The sequence below is a fragment of the Passer domesticus genome, chromosome 3, assembly GCF_036417665.1.
Source record: "Passer domesticus isolate bPasDom1 chromosome 3, bPasDom1.hap1, whole genome shotgun sequence".
Taxonomy (NCBI): Eukaryota; Metazoa; Chordata; class Aves; order Passeriformes; family Passeridae; genus Passer; species Passer domesticus.
The window spans coordinates 109,852,221-109,879,962 of record NC_087476.1 but is presented as its reverse complement, the minus strand read 5'-3'; the positions used below and the strand labels follow the sequence as shown (position 1 = coordinate 109,879,962).

General features: G+C 49.8%; 1 protein-coding gene across 6 annotated transcripts in view; it reads right to left on the bottom strand.

The window, feature by feature from the left end:
- SLC8A1 (solute carrier family 8 member A1) overlaps window positions 1-27,742 on the bottom strand; it is a 104,188-nt gene that overhangs the window by 30,977 nt on the left and 45,469 nt on the right. Inside the window, exon 1 of one of the 6 annotated variants that reach the window (XM_064415050.1) lies at window positions 24,958-25,062. The exons of the other annotated variants lie outside the window; for them this stretch is intronic. Coding sequence (XP_064271120.1) covers window positions 24,958-25,034 — 77 coding nt within the window. The 5' untranslated portion in view covers window positions 25,035-25,062. Of the gene's footprint in view, window positions 1-24,957; window positions 25,063-27,742 lie in introns of those variants that run through there. 6 annotated transcript variants of the gene reach the window in all.

Genomic DNA, 27,742 nt, shown 5'->3' with positions numbered 1-27,742 from the left:
CTTCCCAGAGAGGTAAGGCACTGCACAGGCAGAAACTCCCTGATAGCGAGGTGTGGAATCCAGCAGTCAGCCCATGTTTAAAAAGCAAAGGTCCTGCAGGGCTCCTTATCTCTCCTGCTCCATGAAATGCAGTCAGATGAAGATGTGGAAAAGAGGCCGTGTGGTTTTTTCCCCCCACTTGTGATTCTCAGAGGAAGGCAGGGTTTTTAAAAGCATAGGAAATAACTAGTGGTCTACCCCTATTTTTTCCCAAATCTCAGTCCATCAGAAGAGGACAATTAAGTTTGGATCTAGATATCAAAATCTACTTGAAAACAACATCCTCAACCCAACCCTGAAACTCTTCAGTGTGAACTGAAATTTGTGCTGGACTGGGAGCTGCTCTAGTTACTGGAGTTTGTAAGTGGAAGGAGAAAGTTTCTTCCACTTGAATTCAGCAGGGTGGTGTTTTTTTTTTTTTTGTCATAAGGTATAAGATGTAAATTTATTACAAGTATGCATTTCCTGCAGAACAGATGGGGCCCTGTTGTGCAGATCTGAGCACTAAGCCTTTTCTGCACCTCCCTTTGCAGCTGTTGACTGTAACTCCCCAAGGAGCAGTAACACACAGCCCACACCTGGACACATCTGGTCTCATCCTGCTCAGGACCGTGGTCAGCAGTGGGCTGCACACAGAGAAGCTCTGCTCTGGTTCAGCCTGGCAGTGGCTGTCCCCAGCTCTGGGGGTTTGGCAGTACAAGTGACAATGCCCTCACTGACACTGAAGGCTGAACTGGCTCTGTTACCTCTCCCATCCTCAAAAACATCTTGCCCTGGAGGAAAAAGATGCTGAAGGATGGGAGATCACTGGAGACTCATTTTCTCAAATACAGTATTTGTGACCCAAAATACGTAGATGCCTCTTGTATTAAAAATGACGCATTTCCCTATGTCTGAGGATCCATTTAATGTACCTTATGCTATTGGTATTGCATAAGCTGAATGCAATATTTATATTGCATTTGCATTAATACTGAGCTTATGCAATATTGGTATTGCATAAGCTGAATGCTTATGCATTTACTTGATTCATTTACAATCTTACTTTCCATGTTTGTAATCACATAGGGGCCACAACATTGCCATGAACACACTCACAAGATCCTCAAAATGACTGAACTCTCACTTCTATGAAAGCAACTTCCCAGCCCTAAATCCAGCTGTCCCTATATCCTCATTAAACCACACACCAGTCCAGCAGATCACAAAAACTGCTTGGCCCACATTACAGATCTCCAACGCCTTTCCTCACATCCAAGGCAAACTCTGGGACTCCCGTTTGTGTTGCACCACTCATCCTGGTGGTTTCCAGCTCCACCCCTCTTACATCACTTACTAATCACAGATGGACTCAGCAATCCCAGCCAACAAACATGAACTGAACTCCGTGATATGACCAATCCTCCAAAAATACTGCTGTTTCACAAGGGGGAGGGCCTGGGTGGGAGAGTGCCAGCAGCTCTGCTCTGGCACGTTTTGGTCCGGCCCTGCTTGGTTTCCAGCCCGTTCAGCAGTGTGGAACAGTGATCCTGCATCCCACAATTAAACAGGAACCACTCCTTCCTGCCGCGGGGAGAGCGTGTGTGAGCTGGATCCCCTCACGCTTGCCATCTCCCGGTCACCTGCAAAAACACTTAGCAAATCCCTTTTTCTCCCCTGCTCCTGCCTGCTGACAACCTGGCTTCAGGTGGGAATTGTGTGCGGGAGGCCTGGGGACACCAGGCAGGAATTTCATGCCCCTGTGAAACCGGAGGGAAATGTGCTGCCAGTGCCAGGTATGGCAGCGCTTCCAAGTCCTTCCTCACAGCCTGTTCCTGCCAAACACACCCATGCCATTTGGCTCTTCATTCCATGTCAAAAGCAGAAGGGCAAAGGCTGCTGGTGCACCAGGGCTGTGGGCAGCAGGCAGCACCCGTGGGTGTCTCAGATTGACAAAACCGGGCAGGATTTCCCCTGAGTGAGCAGATCAGTCAGATCTCACAGAGTGCTCATCCCCTTGAGTAAAACGTTGGTTTGTTATCCCTGTGATCCAGGCACAGGGCAGTGCCACTTGCCAGGTATCATTACATAAGAAGCAGGAATGATAGGGGAGGGGGAGCCCCTCTTTGTACTCCCTTCCCCAGCGTGTTCACCACCCAGTGCCCCGAGCTGAGGTCACTCCTCCTCCCTGGCATTTCTGCTGCCCTCCCTCATCACTCCCTCTGTCACAGCAGGAGCTGCAGGGCAGCCCTGACTCTTCTCCCAGGAGGGGATGCTGAATTCTGCCAGAGTCAGCAGTGAGTGCTGCCACCTTGGCTCATCCCTGAGTCTTGATCTGCCAAGACAAACCCAGGCTGGTCACAGAGGGCTCCTGGAAATGCATCCAGGTGCTCCCCTTGCTTGAGTATATTTCCTCTGAATGAACACCTGATGGAAGCAGAAGCAAGGAAGCCACACCCTCTCTCCAGGTACATCCCACATGCTGGCCTTCACAGAAAGAATAATGAAACATAATTAACACCTGGCCCTTTTTCCAGGGTTGACTTTTCCTTCTTGGGAGAAAAAGGAAGGGGAGTTGTGTGATAGCAGCAGCCCTGCCAGCGCAATGAAGGTGCTGTCACACAGCTGAGCCTGGGGACACGCCAGGAGCTGGTCCAGGCTGGCCAAGCAGGGAGCAGTGCCTCTGCTGTGCCACAGTTAGCCAGATATTCTGGCCTCCCTCCCTGTTTTCACCCCACTGCTCCAACGTTTCTTCTGCAGTGAGGAAAAGCATTCCTGCACCTGCCCCAGTTGTGAAGAAGGAGCAGAACTGCACCCAGGAGCAGGAGGAGGCCCGAGTGGGGTCTGTGCTGCTGGAGGTTTGGCACAGTAATCACAGGATGAATCCACCAGGTCCAGGGCGGCCCCAAGGAGGGGATTACAGAGTTCCTGTTGCACGTGGGACTTGACGTCCCACATAGTTAATGCCTTCTTAATCACTCATAAGCCATTCTGCTCTGAAAGAAAAATAATAGCGATAAAAAAAAACCCTCTTTAGTCTCTTTGCTTTTTATTTTTGTTTGTAAATCCCAAGGCCTTCAAAACACTGTCCCTGATGAGTGAACTTAACCATTAACCTACAAAGAGCCAAGGATGATTATGCCTCTGAAAATAGATTTTATCCATTCCCTCCACTTGCCTCTACTGATCTAGACACAAATGCTTAGTGATTGTTACTTGGCAACCATGGTAAAAATGTACTGAGCCACACGTGGCTACAAAGGATGAAATCACTGTCATGAAATTTCCAAAATAAGTACTGTAATACCAGAACACTTATTCCTAAGAGGAACAAACAAACCTCTGCCTTATATATTGTTGTTGCTAGTGTGGTTTTTTTTTTTAATTTTAATAATTAATCTTTTATTAGCAAGGCACAGTTTTTATTCTTGCTTCTTTGTGACTTCATTCAGCTTGCTTTGCTGTAGTGAGCATCACATACGTGCATATATGGACACACAGCATTCAGGGAAGCACAGACACCCTCTGCTGAAGCCTGGACAGAAATACAGAGCTGTAGGAGGACTCACAGGTGGGCAAGGACCTCAAGAGGTCTTTGGTCAAAGCAAGGCCCACCCCCAAGCAAGGGCAGGGTGCTCACATGGGTTTCTGTATAGATGCATGCAGGTAAACACTTTCCAGGCTCTCAGAGCACATAACAAAAGGTGAATCCATCTGAGACTGCTTTAAACTAGAAATCACTAGTGCAGTGAAAAGCTGGGGTGGATACCAGTTATTGATTAATAACTGTTTGGACCTAGAGTTGTCAAATGTCCAAGTCAAGTCCCTATAAATCCATTCTTCTCCTGTGGCTAAGCTCCTGTATTCAATGTAAGATAGTCCCACAGACTGCCAAAACCAAGATGCCACTTGCAGGAGATACTTCTCCACATAAAAAACATCTGAGCTTTAATCTTCAATAAAATATTTCCCAATGGAAAAAAGTTTGTGTCATGGCTCTCACAAGGAAGAACTCTGTGCCTTTAGATCTGATTGAAAGCTGTCCTGGGTAGCCTTTGATTAATACATGTTTCTCTGCTGGTCTCTCAATAAGGCAGGGAAGAAATGGATGATTTTGCTTTGCTCAGACCCAGGGGCTGGCCCAGCTTCTGGACAGACTGAACTCCACACAATCAGGAAGATCTGAAACCAACGCACACCAAGCTGAATTTTTCAAACACGAGCCTCTTGAAGTTGTCCAAATTCTCACCAGGGAAATTTTTAATTTCAGAGATTAAACACTGTGTTTGGAGATTCAGAGGCAAGATGCAATGCTGATTAGCATTTGTCTCAAAGCCTGATTATTCACACTGCTCCTCTTTTAGGGAACACACTTCTTTCAAGCTCGCACATAAATTTGTGCCCACAGATCCGCTTTCTCCTCTGATCAATACCCATTAGTTGCAACTTCTAGATTTGAGTAGCAAGGGCATCTCCTTCTCCCCAGACCAGTGACAGACTGGATGAGCAGTCTGAAATCAGATGCACCCTAGATTTCAGCACAGCTCATCCCCTGAGCCCTGCGTGCTGCACTGGTGCTGCTGGTGAGGACAAAGGGCACAGAGAGGTGCTTGTCCCCCTCTACCACGCTCCCCCACCAGTGGGAAAGGCTGCAAGGGGCTCTCAGCTCCTGCAGTGGGAATATCTGCTCAGCTCCCTTCTGCATCTTTGAGTGGAATTTTATCAGCAGTGGAGAGACCTGCACCATCTCTCCCTGCAAGAAAGGGCTCAGTGAGCAGGGTCTGTCACCTCCCTGGGATATTTCCAGGCTGATGAAGGCACTGCAGCATGCTTGCAGCATGCCATGGGTTGAATGCCCTGATTTGCAACAGAAAAAGCCTTTCCCTGCTCTGCTGCTGCAAAAGAGTGAGAAGTCCTGGTGGCCAACACTGTTCTGTGAGCCCCAGGGGTGCAGTGTGATATCCATGGAGGATGCTCCCCAGGCACAGGCAGCAGGGCTGCTTCAGCCCAGCACAGCTGGGACTCTCCCTGAGCCCTCTGCACTGTCCATGGCTGAGCCTGGGTCCCTCTGAGCCCTGCCTCGGTGATGTGGGCTACACAAGGTAACCCCTGAGCCCTGGACACACCCTTGATGACATCTCCAATCCACTCTCAAATCTTGCTTTCCTGGTTTTCTGTCTATAACACAAGCACAAACCTAAAAACCATCCCCCCAGCCTTCCCTCTGCAAGGGTTTGGGAACAGCACTTTGAAATCTCTGTGAGGCCCTTGCAGACCATGAAATGGTGGTGAAAGCAGCTTAGCCAAGGGAAATGAGATGATGCCAAATAAAAATCATCTTCCCTCTTTTCTGAGTTCATCCTCCCCACCAACCTCTGCCTTCCCCCTTACACCTGGCCAGCAGGCTCAGACTGTTGGGTCAGGGCTTCCCTGGTGGATGCATGGCCCATCTTGCTGGGATTTTTTCCCAGGCAAAGCCAGGAAGGAGGCTTCCCAGCTCCCTCTGGTTATTTCATGCTCTCTCTGCAAAGCCTTTGAGAAGAAACTGGCCAGGAATCCCACAGACACAGAGAGGAGCTCTGGGGCTCCCTAGCTCAGAGGAAGATGCTTTCATCTGTAAAGTGAAATGAAACAACACTAAGAAGGGAAAAGTTCCATGCAAAGAGTTTTAACTTCCCTGCCCCAACCAGTGACACAAAAACCAGCCTTAGACAACAGCCTACCACAAAACCACACACAACATTTTGCATCTGTTTCCTGAAGCTGGGCTCAGGGTTAAGCTGGGCTCTAAACTCTGGCAGGAATAATTTCTGTTTCCTACTGGCATTTTCAAAATGGGTTTGAACACTGGCTTTTTAATTGGTGAGAGCTGCCAAGCTGTATCAAGTTTTCCATACTTAAAAGCTGATTTTTCCCAAGTGCACTTTTAAGAGATTCTTCATAAAGAAAATGAAAAAAAAAAAATCCCCACACCTTCTAAATTGCATCTACTTTCTAAACTCACAATGCAGACATGCAGAGCTGTGGGTGACTAATAGGTATTTAAGCTAGTTATTATTTTCTTCTGCAAACAGTGGCAAACCACAAAAGCTAATAATCTTAGATTTCATTATCTTGTGTGCTGAAAACTTGGTGCTCCAGACAGCTGAAAGCAAAGGGGAAAATTCAAACTCTGTATCTCAAAAATGCAAACTGTTCAAGAGCTGCTAGGAAGAATGATGACCTCAGCCCACTTCAGCAGGGTTAACCTGTTAGCATCCACTTGCTGAGAGATTCCTGATGAGTGGTTTGTGGGATTTTAATGCTTTGATTGCCCAGCAGCAGGGCAGTGTGACCATGCAGACACAGCTTTGCCCCCATGGCCTTCTCAAGTGCTGTCTCGCCTCAAGCAAGTGCCCTGATAATTTCACACCATGTTCTCAGTGGCCTGGCAGCCACTGCACTGCATGGAGAGTGTTGAGAGCTACCTGTGCACAGAAGCTTGTCCCTACAACCTTAATTCTGTAAAAATTCACCATAAATTTGATGTTCAGTATTCCCACACTATCCTCCAGCAGTCAAGCGTGATGGTAATGCCTGTCCAAATCTCTCTGAGCACACAGCAGGGCCAGCGTGTGCACCTGAGTGCTCCTGGGAGAGCAGGAGGGAAACAGTCCTTTTAAACCATTTCCATTCGGAGCTGCCATCACTGGGAGCATTCCCAGCTCAGCATCACTTCCAAGATTCAGCCATAACTAAAACACATTTTTCTGGCTGACAATATTGGCATAAAAGCTGAGCCCTGCCTGCCCCTGCTCTGCATGGACAAAGAGCAGGGGGAAGGAAATATTCCTTTTGCCTTACAGGCAGCAAGAGGAGCCGTTTCTGTAACATGTTAGATGTTGAGGTTGTGTTTTCCCCAACACCTGGAATAAAAAAAATAAGGTTTCCTATTTTAATTCCCCCAAAAGCTGATGACCTCCCTGTCTCTGGGTCAGCCCATTCCCTCACCTGCCAGCAAGTGACAGATTAAAACATCCACTTTCACTGCAGCTCTCCAGTCTGGGAGCTTTTTGAATCAAAATGAGACAGGCTATTTGCCAATTCACTTCTCCATAAAATGTGGCTTTCAGCAGGGTGGGAGGATAGCTGGGGAAATGGCAGCTCTCCTGGCAGGCTGTGGCTTGGCCATGTCACACAGGGGCGAGAGGCACAGCAGGCATGTGGCAAAGAGGTGGCTGAGGTGGGAGTTTTGTGAGGGTCCTGTGTCCACCTTCTTCAACACGTCCATCCTGCTCCCACTTGGTTCCTCTCTGTCCCCCTCTCTGCCTGCCTCAGCTCCCAGCTCTCTCAGGCACCAAAATCCCAGCAAGCAGCCAGGGCAAGCAGTGCAGCAGCTGTCACAGGCAGGAGGGGACATTGGCTTAGCTTGGACAAGTGAGGACCAAATCTCCTCTGCAATGGGACATGGCCACAAAAGCCTGACCAAACATTTCTGTGCAATGCCCTTCTCTATTGGCCCACTTCTCTCTCCACCCTTTTCCCTCCTCCCATCCATTGGAGACAGCATCAGTCCATGCAGGGAGCCCCACAACCCATCCCCAGCCTGAGTGTGTGTGTGTCCCCAGCACAGGAGCCCTTATATATCCATTAGCTGAGCCAAAAGAAGGCTGCCAGATGAAACTGGTTATATTTTAATATGGTTTATGATTTCCTCATGAACCTGGGAGCCCAGAGGCTCTGCTCAAGGCTAGCTTAGCAATTTATCTTTGTGAATGGGACAACATCCTACAACAGGTGATGAGCTGCCCCCATCTCCACAGGCATCCTGGGACACACAGGAACAACAGACTAAAAAAAATATATAGCCTCAATGGCTCTAAAACTGCTCAGAGATAAAGAAAGATGTGAAGGCAGGAGGTGTTGGGAAGGCAGCAGCTGCCAGAGGAGCCAAGGGACGGATTAGTTTGCATAATTCATTCCTGCACTTCAAGGGGAGGCTCAGGAGCCAAGGTCTCCTCTTGCTGAAGCCGCTCTCCTCCGTCAGCATGCAGCAGAGACACGATCAATCATGGCCACTGCAGCTCCCCAGTGACATTTCCAAGTGCTCCACTGAGCGGGGATGAATTAGAGATGGCCACGATGCAGCCGTGGGGTGCCCAGGTCTCTCTCCTGGACTCCTGCAGCCACTGAGATCCACCCTTGCCCTCCCCTCAACCACATTTCCTGAGACAGATGGGATCAAGGAGATAATGCTTGTACATAGCTGCACCAGCCCTGATAACAGGCCATTAACAAGAGGCATGTTCGTCCTGTACTGCTCTGTACAGGAGACAGTGCAGAGTAAACAGCAGCCAGCAGATAACCCCAAGTGCTGCTCTGCCTGCACGAGGTGCTCTCACAGCCCAGGGCAGTGCTCAGCCTGCCAGCCACGTGCTGGGGAGCTCTGTGGTCTGCTCCAGCACACATCCCCTCCGTGCCAGCCTCGCCGTGACTGTGTCCCCTACCTCTGTGACAGCACGACGGCAGCCAGGCTTTGTGAAGCACCTGAGGACCTCTGCCCTGGAAGTGCTGCTTGAGACTCTGGATGTTGTTGCAAATTGCTGAGCTACTGCAGACTGGCATTCATGGCATCCTTGGGTGGTGTATGGGACATGGATGGCAGCAGGACCAACTGGGATTTGGCCTCCTGAGCCTAAAGAAGCTCAGGATTTCTTGTGTGACCACTTCAGCCCTGCTGGTATCAGATGTTCCTCAGTAAGGACAAGAGAAATCCTTTGCCAGGCACAGTGCACTCCCCAGGGCTGCAGCTGCTCTACACCCTCTGCTTGTCCAAGCATCTTGATCTCAAGAAGAAAGCCCTGAGCCATGACACATTCCCTCCCAGCTCTCCTTGGAGCCTCAGCTCCTGCAAGGAAAGAGCAGTGAGTGCCCTTTGCTCCAACAAGGGCAAGGAGCACTCCATCCTGCAAGTGTCTGCTCATGGCATTCCAGCCTCTGCCACAGGGATGTCTCCCCTGCTGGGGCCATGCTCCTCAGTGCCAGGCACAGCTCCCAGCTACAGCTGGTTTTCCTTACTGGGTTACTGGTTTTACTGGGTGATGCCTCTGCAGGTCACACAACCTTCCACTCTGTCTCTGCCCAAGGAGCCATCAATGCTCTGGGCAATTGTTTCCACATGTGGGAGGGAGGGAGGGAAGGAAGGAAGGAAGGAAGGAAGGAAGGAAGGAAGGAAGGAAGGAAGGAAGGAAGGAAGGAAGGAAGGAAGGAAGGAAGGAAGGAAGGAAGGAAGGAAGGAAGGAAGGAAGGAAGGAAGGAAGGAAGGAAGGAAGGAAGGAAGGAAGGAAGGAAGGGAGAGAGGGAGTGCTAGGACAGCACAGTTTGAATGTGGCACTTTCCCTTCATCACCTGCCACCTCCATTCCCAGCAGCTTGGGGGACCTTGAGCTCCCACCATCATTACCAGGGTCACAAATCTCCTGCATGATGTTCAGAGCACCTGATGGGGGCAAAGGCTGATCTGGCACTGCTGATGTGATGGCTGGAACCAGCTGTGATCCCACCTCATCGTCCAAGCTCACAACAAGCACAGACTTGCTCCAGCTGATGCAAAAGACATCCCCCAACAATTGAGGTGCCAGTGAATCCCTGAACATGCTGGGCTGGACCAGAGGGTCAGCGTGTCAGGGGTGAGTGAGAAGGCAGACAGGATCTCAAACTGCAGGGTGAACACAAGTGGCTCTCTGAAGCTGACAGAGGGAAGATGCTCCTGCAAGAGGCAACAAGGTGTGAGTGAATGAAGCTGCTGAGTGAGGAGGTGATGGTGGTGCTTGTGCCTGCAAGTGGAGGGCAGCAGCTGCAGAGGGAACAGGCAGTTCCCAGGGATCCATGGACTCCTCTGCCATGTAGACACCTGGCCCCAGCACACAGAGCTAAAAATACCCCACTCCCAGCAGAGGCCTGGGAAAGAGCGGGTTTCCCATGGCACAGCCAAAAAAGCAGAGGGCATGCAGGGTGGCACAGTGGCACTGGGGCAGCTCTGCAAACCCACCACTGTCCCTGTGGGGGAGCTGGGCTGGGAAATGGATAAAGCAGGAGGAAAATGTGCAAATGATTAGTGACTCCCATTCAGTGGAGAATCCAGATGCTTCAAAGACAGGTCTAGCCCTGACACCACAGCCTCAGGTGATGGCTAAGGTTTGAGCTTTTGTTTATTTCCCATTGGAAGACCCTGTCTGTTACCAAACTTCTACTACCGTGGCTGGAATCTGTCCAGACTCAGTGTCAGCCCTGCATGGGTGCTGCTGGTCACTCGGCTGGAGCAGTGCCCCAGCTTCCCCAAAACCAGACCCATGGCAGCACTGCTGGTGTGACAGAACACCCCCTGCAGCTCTGCTCTCAGCCCTGCCTGAGGGGGCGAGTCCTTGCCAATTCACATAGCCACCTGCCAGGTGGGGAATTTAAATAGATTTTGTGCATTAAACAGGGGAAGGGGGTGTTGCGGATCAGTGCAGCATGTGAGATCTACTTTGTCACTTGAAGAAGTGCAGGTTTAAGTCACAGGCAGTGGCACTTTTGAGGTTGCTCACCCGCCTGCTTGGCATGGAGGCACGCATGCTATCTACGCTCACTTTGTTCAGAGGCAATGTTCTTGCCAATCTCAGCAATACAGGGTGATGTAAGTGTATCATCCATTATTACTATTTTCATTCTTGACACATGGAAAAATTAATTTTCTTTTTAGAAGTGATGTATGAGGAACCCAGATTTGCCTGAATAATATACGAACCTATAATCTGGCTGTTACCCTTTGTCTGAAGCATTAATATTAGCAGAAGGCAATTTAGGATGATTGCTTTTAAGTTGTAAAGCCAATGTTCAATTAGAGCATGAAATGAAAGACTTATCACTAGTACTGGCATAGAGATTTATTCGCAGTGTATTTATTTTCAGCCACAAAGATGCTGGTTTTGTCAAAAGTGACATGTTTAGAACAAGCTGCTTTTGTCTAATATTACTATGAAAAAAGGGTTTGGAATCAAACATTTTTATATTTAGGATAATGACAGCATTTTGTTAAAAAAATTCAATGCCATGCTTTGAATTTCAGTCACTGGGTTTGGTTTGAGGAGGTTTCCATTCCTCTGCAGGCTGCAGAGGATACTGTTCACATCCTCCAGCACCTTTTGCTAGGGTGAGGGTAGTGGAAGCAATACCAGGAATATTTTAAAAACCAACCAGAGCTCCCAGCAGTCTCCCACAAACCTGAAGCTTTGTTGGACCCCAAACTGAACTGTGAATGAAGCCTTTGTGAAATGCTGGGGACCAGAATCATAGGCAGCCTCCCTTCCAGCAACCAAAGAAGTAAATGTAAGTCCATGGCTTGTAAAAAGCCCCAAACATGGTTTGGTACCTGCCAGCACTGCCAGTGGTGCATGGCAGCACAGGAGCTGGGGAGCCCTTGTCTGTGTGCAAACCCTGGGGCTTTCAGGCAGCTGCAAAATGGAAACTCCCATTTTGTCTGCACCTTTGGATGGCCAAGACTCCAGACTTTCTAGTGAGATCTCAAGAAAGGCATGGGGAGGGATGGGTTTGTGAAGATCCAGCAGCTCTATCAGGGAAAACCGCGCACACAGCACATGAGGTTTCCCTGGGGAGATAAAAGGGAAGGCAGGGACAAACAGCCTGCTGGTCTGTGACTTCATCACAGCAGCTGCTCTGTGAGCTGCAAGGGACTGCTTTGTCCCAGGTATTGCTGCTTTTCTACCCACAGTGCTCCCCAGGCCTCCCTGGAGTCCATTTGTCCCTGTGCTTTCCAAAGGGAGTCCTTTTGTGGCCGAGCCAGTGGCTGCAGACTGGGGGCTTGCACTGGATTGCTGCAAGAATAATGAAAAAAGAGGGACTTTGGTGCTTGCTGTGCCATGAGTGCTTCGAAATATCTGGAGGGAATGAGCCACATGCAGGGACAGCCACGGCTGGGAGGGCTTGTGACACCCAGGGCTGGAGTGGGGAATGGAGAAGGTGCACATCTCTGCAAGCTGCCTGTCCCTAACTCCCTACATGACCAACCAATGCCACCCTTAAGTGGAGCTTGAGGGATGCTGGGGCTCCTGGAGCTGTGAGAGAGCAAGGCCATCAGGGCTGAACTCTGCCTGGGAGAGGGGAGCCTTTCCTTTCCCTGGCTCCCCTGGAGGGACAGCCAGGACCCACCTGGTCCCAAGGAAACTCGCCAGTACATCTTGTTCCTGCTTGGCACTATTAATTTGGCTAAGCAGCCAGAGCTGGCAACACATTTGCACAGAGCCCTGCACTGAATAAAAAGCCCCAATGCTGAGACACAATTCAGGGCCAGGACGGTGACCTGCTCCCCTCAGCCTGGCACTGCCCTCCATGCCTGTGGCTCTGTCACTAGCACACTTCTTGTCCCTCCAAAATGCACCACTACCTCCCAGCTTCTTCCCCGTTTAGAAGCTGTGATCCAGCCTAGAAGTGCAGAGCAGAGTTTAACCTCTGGAGATGGCAGCTCCCATTGCTCTCCAATCCTCTTGCAACATTTATGTAAACAATTTGCATTCGAGCAGCAACACACACAGCAGCTCTCTGCCAGCACAAGATGGCCAAGTGTGCTCAACGGAGAGGCACTGATTTTTTTCCAAGGCAAAGGTTTGAACCTGAATTGCCACCAGGATTTTTCTTTTTAGTGGATGAAGAATGGCAATTAGAAATGTTATTCATGCATGCTTTCAGATGGGTTGGCAGTTATTTAGTTTAATGGTATGAGATGGCTAGTTAGAGCAGGACAGCTGGGTATCTGCAATTAATCTGTGCTTAAAACACACTGAAAATGAGCACTGCAGTCTGGCTGGGTCTTAGGTTGCTGATATGGAAATCCCAGTGGAAAGATTAAAGGAGTGAAAGGACATATCTCCAAAAGAAGTTTATTCCCACAAAAGAAATCTCTGGGTTCATTTACACAAAGCTGTTTCTCAAGGCTGTAGCGATTATCTCCTTCCTGAGATATTTTCCAGCTGCACTTTGCCGAGGTCTGGATGGATCTGAATTACACCTTGGTTCTGAGCAGCCTCTCATAAGTTTACAGTGTCAAGAAATGGAAAAAAAAAAGAAGTACTAGAAAGTTTCTTCAGTGGGAACATTTGTCACTGAGATGTTTCACGGAATAAACCCTGGGCACGAGACCAAGAGAAGTAATTGGACTGGCCATGCTCCATGTTTTAGATACTTGTCTTGGGCTTTTCAAATGTGCAAAGAATATCACCTCTTTCTTCCAGAGAGCGAGGATGAGAGGGGTTGATGGCATTTGTTTCTTCAGCTTGCATATCCTCTAGGCCTTTACCCCAAAGTCACGCTGCTTTGTCCCTTGAAATGCTGCCAGCACCAAAACCTGCTTTTTACTGCTGTCCTGAAAGCCCTGCGATGCCCTGAGCTGCCTGCACAGCGCTGCCAGAGCAGGCAGGAGCAGGCAGGAGATGCCACGTGGGAGTCACACTGCGGCACGTGGTGAATCCAGCCCCGGAGTCGTGCAAGGACAGCGTCCCCAGAGAGGCACCTTGCCACATGCCTCCAGCCCAGGAGAGCCAGAGGAGATGTTTCCAGTGTGCTTCCTGCTGGCATCTCCCCCAGGCCATCCATCTGCGACCTCGGTCCCAAGGGTGCCTCCAGACTGCCGAGGAGCAGATAAATCCCTGCCCTTTGTGCACAGCCCCCATCCCTCCCCACATTCCTGACAGCTGGGAAAGGGAGGGAAGGGGACGGTGTGAAACGCAGTGGGAATGCTGGCAGGGTAGAGGAGCCTGTGGCTGGAGATCTCCCCCGTGCTCTCACACTGCCAGCACAGAGAGAAGCCAGCCTGGAAAGGTGTTTGCTTCCCCCCTCCGTGCTGTGGATGAAGCTGGCACGTGTGATGGGCCCTGCTGCCTCCTGAGCTGAGCACCCATCGGTCTCATCTCAGAAATGACTCTTGTGAGGAGCCTGGACCACGTGGATGGGCCCAGCAAGAGGCTGTGAGAGAGGAAAAAAGCAAATCCCCACCGTCAGGATTCACCTGGGACAGCCCTGAATTTATCCTTGTGCAGGCAGCCCCTCTTGGTCTGCTTGGCTTGTGGCTGCTTTTGGGAATCCAGCTCCTGTTAAAGGTGTAAGAAAGCCTGAGAGTAGCAGGGTCAGGATCCATCAGGGAAATTCAGGGTCCTAGGGGTCTTTGGAAAGACTGTCTGGCCTGGGCAGTAATGCAGCTCCACCTGCACTTGGGAAGCTGCTCCTCACTGCGTTACTCCCTCAACACAGTGGCTCCCAAAGCTCCTCTGGCACCACACCACCTTTCTCAGCAGGGATCTGCTTTTTAATTTTTTATTTTTTTTAGTTAATCTCCATACTAATGCGTGCCTGGCAGGTTTTGAAGTAAAAGGAGAGCAGCTGAAGGCAGCAGCTATTGAAGCAGCTCCGCAGAGGGAACGGCAGCGCTGCGATTCCAGCCGTGCTGCAGTCCCTGCTGAGGTGGCCCGGGCACCTGAGGGATGTTCCAGGGATCAGCTTATTAAACACTGCAGCTCGCTGTATTGCCACCTAGGTGACTACTCAGGCACAGATTAATTGCCATCTTCAGGAGGTAATTAAAGGGACTCTGAGCCCCCTCTCCATCCCAGGCAGCACAGACCACACGGCTCGGCCACGGCTGCAGCTCTGCCTCCAAAGCGTGGCAGCGAGAGGAGATGGATGGATTTACACAATCTCTGTTTGCCAACAGGCCATCCACCATCAATATTTAAAGCTGAATGAGTCTCCAGAGTGGGATGAGGAGTGCCTGATAAGGCAGCATCCATCATTTTGGTTTTTAATTTTGCGCCTGCTCACTCAGTGCACGGCATTATACGCATATTGAGTAAATGAATAATGGATAAATAATTCACCAAATGGCTCATCCTCTTGGTTCTCCCAGCCATCATGGGGCTTGGGTGCCTGGCACAGGGATCCTGGAAGTACCCAGGGCAGGGAGGTGCTTTTGGTGGGTAGTACCAGGGTGATACATTGCTCAGCATTTCTGGAGTCCTTCTGCCAACAGCTGTGACTCCACAGCTGCCCAGATGGCTTTATAGAGGTGCATCAAAGCATTGGCTCACCCAAAACTTCTCAGGGGCTCACTGGAGTCTCAGTAGCCCCACACCCATGTCTCTGTTGACTCTGCCCAGGCAGTGGGTGCTGGACACCCATCCCTGCTATTCCCAGTGTGCTGCAAGGGTGCCAGCAGCACCATGGGCAAAGTGCCCAGGACCTCCTGCTGTACCATCTTTATGCTCCTAGGGCAGCCAGAGAAATCCTGGTCTTCCTGAAGGTTGTGCTGGAACTCTGCTGGTCAGGCAGAAACTCCAGCCTCTGCTGCCATCACTGAATAGGGAGGACAGGCTTTTGTCACCCCAAGGGGTTTGGCACAATCACTTGGACATTGCATGTCACAGCTCTCAGCAGCACCTTTAAAAGTGGCACTTCAGTGGAGGGGAAAAGGGACAATGATGCCAGTGTCTGCTCTAGGAAAGGCAATGAAACCAAGGATGCAACAATTTCAGGAAGCCCTCCCCACACTCTTGTGAGGCTACAAGCTGGCTGCACCCCACTCCACATTTATTCCTCCTGTCCCTTCCGTGTGAGTACAGGGGAGCAGAGAGCTGCATTGGAGCAGAAGGGACCTGCCAAATCTTGGTCAGCAGCTCTCTGCTGACCCTCCACTTCCCAGAAAAAGCACTGAGGTCTGCAGGACATGTATGCCTAGTTCAAATATTGCAGGATTGCTTGCTGGAGCACCCAGAAGCCTTATCTGCAGGAAATGCTGACAAATGCCTAGCTGGATGGTAAGAGCATGACAGGCATGGGAGGGGCTGTGCAGCAGGGATTTACCACGTGTAACTTTTCTGACAGGCTTCTTCAGGGACCAGACATTGGCCCTAAGCTGCCCCACAAGTCACGCTGTGAAAGGCTTTCATCCAAGAGACTTTCATCTGCTTCCACTTGGTCTCACCACCAACCTCTCCGTTCTCAGCTCCCACAGCTCTCCTGCCACGGGACTGGAGCATTGTGATCTCTGGGGATGAAGGATCAGGGATGGGCTACCCAACAGGCCCTGCAAGCTGCTGGTGGCCAAAAGCAGAGCTGTGAAACCCCCAGAACCCTGGTGCCATGGCTAGAAGGGCTCCACCCTGGGGAGCCTCCAAACCTCAGGTTTGCTGGGTGCTGCCATTCCTGCAGCAGGGACTCAGCCACAGCACTGACCTTTTGCAATGGCATGGCCAAAGCAGCAGCCCAGCTCTGGCTGCAAGTCTGTTTTGTGGTTTTAGACTCGGGCTGGCCAGCCTGCCCCAGTGCACCACCAGAGAAACTCAGCTCTGCTGGGAGAATCCCTCAGGACCCTGGGGGAGAGGGAGCCTGTCAGCAGGGCTGCAAAGCTTCCTCGGTCAGCTTCTCCTCCTGGCTACCAGGCACACAACTTGGGACAAACTTAGGAAACACCAAGTCTTGATTTATGGTGGCAAAGAGAAAGTCAACTCCAAGTGTTTGGTACAAAAGGCTTGGCAGTTCCTGCTGGAAGGTGCTGGAGTGGATTCTCTCCAGTGGCAATCAGCAGGTTCTGAACCTCTGCAAAGCAGTCTGCTTTGTGCTGAAAGCTTTACAGATTCACCAGGACTTCTGCAAATTCTGGTCCCAGAGGGGTGTGCAGGCAGTGCCACCTGTTCCAGAGCAATCTCAGCCCCTCTCTGCCTGCAGATGTCCTGACCTGATGTGATGTGATCCAGGTCTGCTCTGGTTTCAGACCTGTGCTGTGAGAGAGCTGCCTCCTCATAGCTCTGTGCATTTCTGGGTCTCCACGTGAGAAATCAGAGGCATGTCTTAAAATTCAGCAACCAGATTCCTAAAGCATGGATCCTGAAATGTGGAAAACAGCTTTGGTTTTCCTGCAACATGATTGCAGGGGGCAGGCCTTTCCCAATGCTTCAGCCCATCCCCAGGAATGCTTGGCAGGGTCTGGCTGTGTACAACCATGGGACACGAGCATCCTGTGACATGGGGCAGCAAAGGGCAGCAAAGGGCCACACAGAAATGCTTTTGGCTTCCTCAGGGAGCTTTCTGCTCCTCTCCTCAGTCCTTCTCCTTATTTCTCCCAGCTGCAGCTGTCAGAAAGAAAAGTGCAGGAAAACTCATTGAGGCAGTAGAAGTGCTGCTCAGCTTGAGCAGGAAGCCCATGCAGGAAATCCCTGGCATTCCATGGGCATCCAGGCAGTGGCAGGGGATTGGAGCAAGCCTTTCCAAACCACCTCACCAGAAAAAGGCTCCACCTTGCTCCAGCTCCTGCTGTGCCCCTGCAGTTTGAGCATCAGTCCTTGCAGGGGACACAGAGGTGAAATACCCAAGGGGTCAGCACTGGGATGTCTCAAACTCTGGCAAAGCCTGGCAATAAAATTTGACATTTTGGGCGGAGACAGTTTTTATTACTTTCTTTTTTTTTTTTTTTTTTTTTTTTTAATAGCAACAATAAAAGTCAGTCTTTTGGCAGGTGCCTGGAGCTGTGTTTTGCCATGTGAGAAATGGTTCAGCATGTGATAGCTGAGTTCATGGGCTTTGAAGAGCTTGGAAGAGCACTGGGATAGTGTCTTTTATGCACTTCTTTTAAGGGGAAAATTCACAGAGGGGCAAATGAGCAGAAAGCCAAAGCAAATGGTGTAAGAGATCCTTTGCAAGTCCCTGTGGGCAGGGCTCCCAGCACTGGCAGGGTCCAGGTCTCTGGCCAGCTGTGCCCAGATGAGGACACGAGAGCACAAGGGGAGAAGGGCACTTTGCCCTCCATTCCTCCCCCCACCCTCAGTCCTAGGAAGAGAAATAAGAGCTCAGTATCAAAGCAAAAAGCAACCAGATCCCTCCCCTTCCCTGGTTCATTTTGAGCTGACCTTTAATAATTGCAGAAGGGGAAATGGGCTGGTCAGTTTGCATTAGAAATTCACTGGAGTGGCTGGTGCATTCTCCTGCTCATCAAATCCCAGACACTTGGATAAGCCCTGTGAGCAATCAGTGCTACAACCTACAGCCAAAAAATTTTATAAGTCCATATGCATATAGTTAGGAAAATGTTGATTAATTTGTTCTGATACACTTCAGAAAAAAACACCAAACCCCTCAAATAGCATCAGGGAGCTCAGGCAGATTATAAATTGCCTTGCTCAAGATTGTAAATATTGCATCCGTGCCTCTCTGTGTGTTTTAAAGACATTTTCATGGGCTGTGCCTGTGTGGAAGAGATTTGTTTTAATATTTTACTAAGGAAAGCATATTTCATCTGCGTGGTGCTTGCAAGAGAGGGAATTTTTATTTTGAAAAGCTTCTTCAGCTGTGAAGAGAGCAAGCGTGGACGATACACAGACATGCCACTGCAATAAGGCAGGATGCTGCAGCTGCCCTGAGATGTGATTTAAAATGCACAGGGCAGATGTGAGAAAAACAGAGAAAAAAAAAAATGGAGATCAAGAAAAACAGAGCAGGCACTGAGCCTCTCAATGCCCCGATTCCACGTGTGCAAGGGGCCAGCCGAGCCTTGAACACTCACTGCTGCTGATTGAGGGCAATCACCTCTTGCCATCGATAGCCAGGCATTTACTGATCAGGGCTGGCATGGCATCACCATCAAAGGATTTTATTTGCATCAGGGGGTGCCCAAGACGAAAAAGCTACTTTCTTTTTTGCAAACATAACCAAATTTCACCTTGTACACTCGCAGAGGAAAAGCTGGAAGTGTGGACTGGGTACAACGTGGCAGCTGCCATGACCTACACAAGAACCCTCCTAAACCAAATGTTTAATTCAGGGCTGCTCTGACCCTGGGTTTTCTTGCAGCACTGGGGCTGCCTGAACTGATTCTCCTGTCCTGAGCCATGCAGGCTCCCCCTGGAAAGTTTCTGTCTCCTGCCATGAGGGATGCAGCTACACCAGCTCAGCAGTGTGCACACACAGCTCCCAGGAAGACATTTGCTGGGGGAAGCAAGGAGACTGAAGTCTGATGCATTTGAAGATCCAGAAAGGATCCCCTTCCCTCCCCAGCCCAGCCTCACCAAAGTCAAGGATTTACCTGATCAGAGGGTTCCTCCTCTTAAACTGACTGAAGAAATATCCCTGGCTTGGCACTCCCAGGGAGACCATCACCCTCGAGCTGGAGGGTGACACAACCCAGGAGACCCTGCCACAGGGACAGCTCCAAATGCCAGCAAAGCTGCAGACAGCTGCAGGACTGAGGAGAAAACAGGGCCCATTCTGTGCAACAAGCAGCATTTTAGGGAGAAAGTTAGGAAGACAGACTGAAAGAGCTGCTGTTCAAAGAGCTGCTAACATTTCCAGTATGCCTTGAAGAATTTTGTCTATTTTTGTGCCGTGAGCTGAGCTCTGATGATCTAAATCCAGATCAGCTCCGCTTCACAAACTCAGCAGCTCTGAATTCAGCCTGGTTTAGCTCTGGTCTTTTATCCTTGGGAAACATGGCTCGCTCTGAAGATTGCAGGAAGCACAATGCTATGAAAAGCACCAGGAATTCAGGCCTTGGAGCCAAAGAAGCAGGCACATGCTGCAGGGGGTGAAACCCACGTGCAGCCAGCCGTGGTTATCCTGAGATACCTCAAGCACACTTGCTCAGCAGCCAGCCCGGCCATCCAAGGCATCCAGGACATGGAAAGACCTCACAGAAATAAGGGCAACCCTCTCCCAGTGCTCCCAGGGGTGGATTTGGCTTGGATGGTGCTAAAGGTTTGCCAATGACAATCTGCCACCAACAGCAAGATGCAGGACATGCCGACGACCTGGATCAAAAAAAAGGTCTGCTTTGTGCCTCTGGGACCTCTCCAGCTTCCAGCACCTGATCCTGTCTGGCCTTCTGCAGGGCTGCATTGGGTACTGGCAAGGTTTCAGAGCAGCACAAGCACCGAGCAAAGCCTGTGTGCAGCTGCAAAGAGGCTGGCATGTTTCTCCTTGGTGCATACTCAGGCCCTCCTCTAAAAACCCTCCGTGCTTTTTACTGTGCACTGCTTTGTGTTGGAGAAATGCTGTTTAACACAGAGGAGATGTGTTTAACAGCACTGCCAACAATTGTCTTCTGTGGGGATCAGGACAGACCTCAACAACCTCAGAGCTCTGTCCTGACATGTGCCAGGACATCCCTCTGGTGACTTGCTCCTGGTGGAGCTGGTGGCCTGCCTTTCAGTTCTCTGCTTTCCGCTGCAGGACACCAAAGCAAGGCAGAGCTCCATGGTGGAGAGTCTCCAACATGCACTGGAAAACAGAGTTCAGAATGCTCAAAAGGCACCTAAACTCAACTGCTTATGCAGGAGCAGCAGGAAAAGGAAACATCTTCCACTGCTGTACAGCAGCTGTCCCTCAATGACTCTTCCAGGTACTGGCAGCTTATCTAGCACACATAATCTGCCTGAAATTGTCTGCATTTATCACTTTTGCCATGGTGTTTGAGCACTTTGCAAGCTTTACCAGCTCTCTGCAATACAGGGAGCTGCTGCTGCCTGCTGGGAGCAGGTGGGGAGCCGGTGTGGATGGCATGTGTGAGTCCTGGGGATGGGAGATGTCCCCCCTCAGCCCCTCTCTGCCAGGCTGCCCAAAGCCTGCTCCCCTTGCCTGTAGAGAATGACTGTAGAGCATGATCATCTGCCTTACCCTGGGGTAAGCAGCAAAGACCCCGAGCTTGATTTCTGCTCCTCTTTTAACCTAGATGGAAAAAAAGCCTTTCAAATCTCCCCTTCAGCTTCCTTTTTTTGGCTGCAAGCAAAAAGCCTGCAGGCACAGGAAGGACAGCAAGCAAGCACCTCGAGGCACCCACTAGCAGCCCTTGGGGGACACCAGCAGTGCCCCCAGCCCCATGGGTGACAGTGACCAAGCCTGCCACTGCCTCTGCTGCCCCGAGCTGTGCCACCGCCGCTCTCCGCTCCTGTGAGAAATCCTGCTCGGCATCTGGCCACGGATGTTTGGGCAGCCACACACCCTGCCTGGCCTGCAGCAGCCAGCCCCTGAGGGGAGAGGAGAATTGCTCCCCCAAACACATGAGCTCGTGCCTGGATGCACAGGGGACGTCTCCAGCAAAGGCCAGGCACCACGGGCAGGGCGCTGCAGTGACCCAGGATTTAGTTGTTGCATCTGCCTCTGGTTTCATCCCTGTCAAGTGGCATAAACAATCAAATCAGCATTAATAAGGGCATTTGGTGGAGGCTTTTAGGTTCTTATCTTGCTTTTAATGATTCATTCAGCTTCCCTCGGCTCTTGCAACCCAAGCTCTCTCCATTCCTCCTGATCAAAACCTGCCGGGAGCCACCCCAGCACTGGCTGGATAAATTAAAGGGACTTGGGCTGCAAGGACTAAAGGACTCATAAGGGGAGGATGAGTTCTCTGTAGAGGCACACAGAAATAAGCCACATTTGCTTGAGCTTATGATCACTAATTAGCAGCTCCACTGCCATGTAACCATGATATTGCTGCTGCCACCACGCTCAGCCACGCTGCATTTCCTGATGGAATCATCCCTGGCAGACCCCAGCCCTGTTCTGCCACTCTGCTGTGGCCCCACGACCACACCAACACTCTGCTGAGGAGGTGCCCACCACAGAGGGCACAGGAGAGCAGAGAGGGGATATTTTTTCCCCACATTGCACCATTTTCATGTCCCATTTTCATTGCACCATTTTCATGCCCCACACCTCTGTATCAAGCAGCCTGAGCAGGTCTCAGCCAGGGCAGAGAAAGCCTCCAGCACATCTCACATCCATCAGGCTCTCCCTGCCCCTTGATGCTGATGTATGGTCTCCTTGTGCAGCTGCCAGAGGGACCCCTTATATCAGATAGCCTTTATCTCAAAATAAGCCCTGGAAAAATAACACAGGCTTTATTTGTCATTCACTCTGGGAAAGTTTTGAGCTAATAAATAAAGTGAAGTTATTTTAAAGAGCAATAGTTTTCTTAAAAACTTCAGGTCAGGGCTCTGACAGAAATAACAATACCTCTGTTGCCTAAATACCCATCAGCTCAGCTTCTGCAAAATTTGGTTTCTTTGGATGCAAAGAGCAAAACTTTGCAAATGAATTTGCTTCACACTCATGTAATTAGCAATTAGCTCCCTGGTGGAAAATTATTCCCCCACACAATATTTGGGTGAATCACACCCAAGTGGGGTTTTTGTAACTTGTTTTGTGCATGTGCACATTCATAAACACAGAGGCACATCAGAATCTTGGCCAAATTCTTCCTTTTGATCTGCTCTTCATTTCAGTGCAATTGAGACCAGAGGTCTCAGCTCTTAAACCACAGGAAACTTCAAGTGTTAATGTTGATATTAACAACCCCCTGCCCCACTGGCACTGAAAGTCAGAGATGGAGTCCTGCTTCCTGATGTCAGGCCAGGGCTCCTGAGGACAGCCCAAGCATTTCTGCACAGTTTTGGGGAGCTACTTACAGTGCTTGAGTAAAGAGGTGAGAGTGTAAGTCCCCGAGTGGAGTGCAGACATGTGAGAAGCACAGCACCACGCAGGACAAGAACCCTTTGCCCTAAGCTGGATTTTGAAGCCTCATTTTCAAATGACAGATCAGGGCTTGTCTTCCTTTCCTGCCCCCAGCTCACATGTGGGACAAAAAGTTCCCAACCATTTTTTCAGGGTACAAAGTGGCTTTGTGCAGTAACTGAATTAAATTTGACTCACTTTTGCCTAAACCTCATGTAGCAAGCTTGGGAGACACCCTTTCAGCAACAACCGTATTTCTCCATATTCTCCTTTTCCTGTGGTGGCAAACATGGCCTTTCATCACTTGCCCAGCTGTGTGGATTGGCAGGATGATGAAAAAATGAGAGAGCCTCAGTAAATTCAGTCAGTGACGTTGGCCAATTTTGATTGAGTCCCCCCTGCTGAGGACACTGACACAACCTCAATGGAGCCATTACAACCATGTACACCCATGCCTATAAACATATTTTCATAGAATAGTTCTGTGTTGGAAGATTATCTAATTCCAAAACCTCTGCCATGGGCAGGGATGTCACCCACTAGAGCATGTTGCCCAGGGCCACTTCCAACCTGGCCTTCAACAATTCCAGAGATGGGGCATCCACTTCTCTGGGCAGCCTGTTCCAGTGTCTCGCTTGAGGTTATGAGGGCAAGCCATGTGAAGATGGGCTTCAAAGCTATTTAAACCCTTGGGTAGGTTCAGTTCCCAAATCAGCAAGAGAAACAGCCTTAAGGCTTTGCCCTAATAGAGAAGGTTTATGTACAATTTGGGTCTAATCAGGAGTTCTTAGTCACCTCTTAAAGGTAATAAATCCCCATGGCCTTGCAAAGCAGCATGGCATCTGTACCCGTGAAATAAATGCAGGATGGGAGCCACAGGGGGGGTACTGCCTTCTATTCAGACTGGCTGAGACAGGGATCTGTGGGAGCAGTGGAAAGCCACCTGCACTCAGTGAGGAAAGCAGACACCACCATGGAAGGACAATCATGTTATGTGCAGAGCTGTCCCCGGGCTTCATCCATGTGCAGCCTGCACCAGCCCATCTCCTGTGCTGTTCCAATACACAGCTCAACCAGAGCTGCTGACTTTAGGCCTCTGCTGGTATTTCTCCTTGCAAAGTTCAAGAGGTATAAAGTACTTTTTTTGTTGGGACTGGTTTCCCCACCTGAAGAGAAATGAGACTTCACTGAAAAGTGACAGTTGTGACTTCTGCCCTCCCCTACTCACATTGCAGTGCTGCTTGGGGATAAAAAAAGCTCATGGACTGTTTTTATGTTCTTTTTCTCCTCTATACTATTTAACACTGTTTCACAGAGACTCAATAACAGCGTGCATGATATGCTCCATTTCTCCCAGCATGGTGAACCCAAATTTTATGTATCAGAGAGCCGCTCCCCTTGCTGAATGAGACACCAGACCTCAACAGAGTGGAACACTCTCCCCTTGAATTGTCACTGGGAAATTTGTCACAAAGGGACTTAGTGAACGTGAGGTTAGCTTAAATTTAAAATAATAAGGAAAAGCCGTTCATAAAGTGAAGAAAACTGGCTCCTCTTAAGGTGGGTCTAAAGCTGAAAGGCTACACCAAAAGCAAGCAGGGAAGTAGCTGTCCTCATGTTCACCCAAGAGAATGCACCACTCATCTTATTTCAGGGTGGAGAGGGGCCAGACAGCCTCACTGCCTTATGTAAAACTTGCTCATGTTGTTCCTGGCTTCCTGAAGGATTCCCAAAGAAGCTGTACACCGTCCTCTGCTGAGGGAGGCTGCCTGGATCTGCAGCAGTGATGTCACTTCATGGCCCACCTGGAAAACACAGAGCCTGGCCCAGGTCCTGCACGGACTCTTGGCTGGCTTCAGCAGGCTGTGGTGATTGACTCTCTGTAAGGAGCTGGCTGTATTTCTGGATGGGTTGCTGGATGGGAATTAGATTTGATTAGGTGCTTGCTTATTTGGGTCTCAGTGCACCAAGAGGGGCAGCTGCTGTGTGGGGTGAGTGGCCAGTGGCAATGGATCTGCCTTGCTGGTTGGCTGGCAGAGCTAAGAAAAGGCCTTTGATGTTTTGTCTTCCTCTCCTGCCCCCAGCTCACGTGCAGCACGAAAAGTTTCCAACCTCTTTTTCAGGGTACAAAGTGGCTTTGTGCAGTAACTGAATTAAATTTGAAGAGAAAGTGAGCCATCAACCAGAGGTGTCTGGTGTCAGAGCAGGAAATTTGAGGATAAGCATCTAAGAGCACTCTGTGCGTATCTTGTGCGTAGTTCAGATGGCTTCAGCCTGGTCCAGCTCCCATGAAAGGACAGCAGTGAAAGCCACTGACAATAGTTAAGGGATCTGAGAGAGGCCGAGGCTTTGAAAATATCTCAGAAGTGGAAAACAAGGAGGAAGAATAAGTGGTCAGTTTCCAAAGGAACGAGCTCACCTGTGGGGTGCGTGGGAGGATGTACAGGGCAGCAGAAGTCCTTGGACAGGCTGAGAGAAACGTCTGGATGTGTCCATGGATGTACACACATACAAATGGGCTAACACACACGTGTATGTGTATTTAACTCCAGCTTAGATAGAGCTGTGAGAACCTCCAAGGGCACCCGAGGAGGTCAAGGGAGTGGGAAGATGAAGTCTGAAGAAACTAATGCAGAGCAGCACACATACCAATGGCACAAGACCCAAACTACTCCTACATACCCTACATTGTAAATCAGCTGAAGCTGCTCCTGAAAACGACTTCCCAGCAGCCAGCCCGGCGAAGAACTCTGACATCATAAAAACAAAATACAACCTTTTGCTGTGCAAACAGTAGATTGAAAAAAAAATAGTATCAAACCAGCACAATAACATTCAGTAAAGCAGCAGCAAGGGCACATATGAGGTTTCTGTTATTCCTCTTCAGAAAGGGAGAACATCAAGTAACAGGGTGACAACTGATAAAGGAGTGCAGAGATTTCCATACTAAGCCAGGCTGCACACAGAGGATTTGTTTAGCTTAAAGATAAAACAATATATAAAAGGTCTGCCTGACACTTCTCATTTATTCTTCCTTGACACAAGAATAAATGATCTCGGTGAAATGAAAAAGCAACGTATTTCAAAGAAACAAAAGGGTTTTCATATTCTTACCTACAGTGCACCAAATTGTGGCACTGACATGTTGTTGAGATCAGAAAATTAGCATGATTAAATACAGAATCAGATGTTTAGGAGGAAAATACAGTTACCTTAAATGAAAGTTTAGGTAAAAAAACCCATGCAAGCCCCTGTGTTTTTATGAGAAAATATTAACAAATAGGCTTTCTCATTCAGTCCAGGCCAAACAGCTAGGAACAAAGAATTGGCCCAAAGATGCTGGAAGGTAGCCCCAAACCAGGGATTCTGGAAATGGTGCAACTCTCCCTCCACCTTTCTCTGTGTCCCGAGCTGGGTGCATCAGAAAGGGAGAGGATGATGGGCAGGGAGTCAGGGACACCACAGCCCAGCACCAGTGAGGCCACCAAGAGGTCTTTCAACTCCCACGGCCACCTCTCTACTAGGTTGTTCAAGGCCCTGGTAAAGGCTGAAGAGCAGCTGAGGTCTGGAAAGCTCACCAGGCAAGTGTGGACCCAGAAGAGTGGTTCTGGGCAGGTTCTGCTCCTTTGGGAGAGTCTGACCTAACCTGCATGGCCAACAGCACAGTAATAATGGGATCCTAGGGAATCCAGATGATAATTCTGAAACATATAACTGCATGCAGTAAGATGAACAAAAAAAAATAAAATTGCTGTGTCTGTAGAAAGCAAAAAGGGTTGAATTTACTGGGTAAAGGGGTAATTTAACTCCCTTTTCTCTGAGCCATGTAGGACTCAGCATAACCCGTGGGGGAAGGTTTCCCCTGGCTCTCAGTGGATAGGATTTCAACCATCAGCTGTTTTTATCCTACAGCAACCTTACTTCCCCATGCTCCCTCCCTGGCTTGACTCCTTTCAACCTTGTGCTTCACGGCTGAGTGCCTGGTTGGAAGAGAAGGGTATGGAAATGAAATCACTGCGAGATGCAGAGGGCAAACAGGCAGCCCAGGGTGTAGTTCCAGAGGTCACATCCTCCTGTCCTTTCCTATGGGAAAGTGCTCTCTAGATCTGCTCACACCCTTCTCCAACAGTTCAGAGCCCAAAGCTGACCACCCAGTCACAAGCCTGTGATGTCTTTCTCCAGTGGGGTACCCCGGGCAGGGCTGCTCTGCTGCAGGAACAAAAGGCTTTTTCCTCTCTCTGTCTTTGCTGGGACCTTGATGGTGTCCCCCAGAGTCAGAAAGTGACTCTCCCTGAGAAAAGAGTGAGCAAAGGGGCTGCTCCTTATCACAGAAAGGGACGAGATCTTCCCACAGTGGGCTCAGCTTTGTGGTGGGAATGAAACTACAGCTCCTGGCAAGATCCACAAACCAAGCTAAATCAAACCACTCACCATGGTAGGGGGATGCTTGCAGAATGAAACAACTTAATTGCTGATCTTTATGTACCCTTGGACACACTGATATTTTCTTCTTGTGCCATAGAAGCACTGACATCTTCCATGTGGAACAGCTCTGGGATGATGGATAGGGAGGAGAAGCAACACAGGAACAACGTGACTCTGCCAAGGTCCTGCTCAGCACCTGGGCTGGGCACAGGACTGAGTCTGCTGGAGGGCTCTGCCCATCTGGACCCCCATCAGAGCTCTCCACCAGTGACTGCTTCTGGCTCAGGGCTTCCCAGCCACAGAAAAACACGGAGCTTTGCCTGGCACTGAGCAAGTGCAGCCAGGGCCTTGGCATGGTGCTGCCTACAGCAAAAGAGGGGTGCACAGAGGCCTGCTGGTCACTAGAACTGGTTACTACTTCCCTTTCAATGGTCCCACCAAAGGGAAAAATGACCCTAATGCCCCTGCTCTGACCTTGGTAAGCCCAGCTGGCCACCATCTCTTGTGCTGTTTGCTACAGGGTGATGAAGATGGGTGACATGTGCAAGCCAGCCTTCTGGGACTGCTTGAGCACACATGCCCACAGGAAACCTCCACTGCAGAGCTCCCCACAATCTCTGCAGGGAGACTGGAAAGGTAACACCCACCATCTTCAGCTGCTGCATTGCTCCCAAAGGCAGCACGGTCTACCAGAATGAGATCTACATTTGCCCAGGTTCTCTGTAAAGTGTTGGACTTGTTGGACTGTTTTCATCCCATTTGCCATCAGCAGGCTTAGA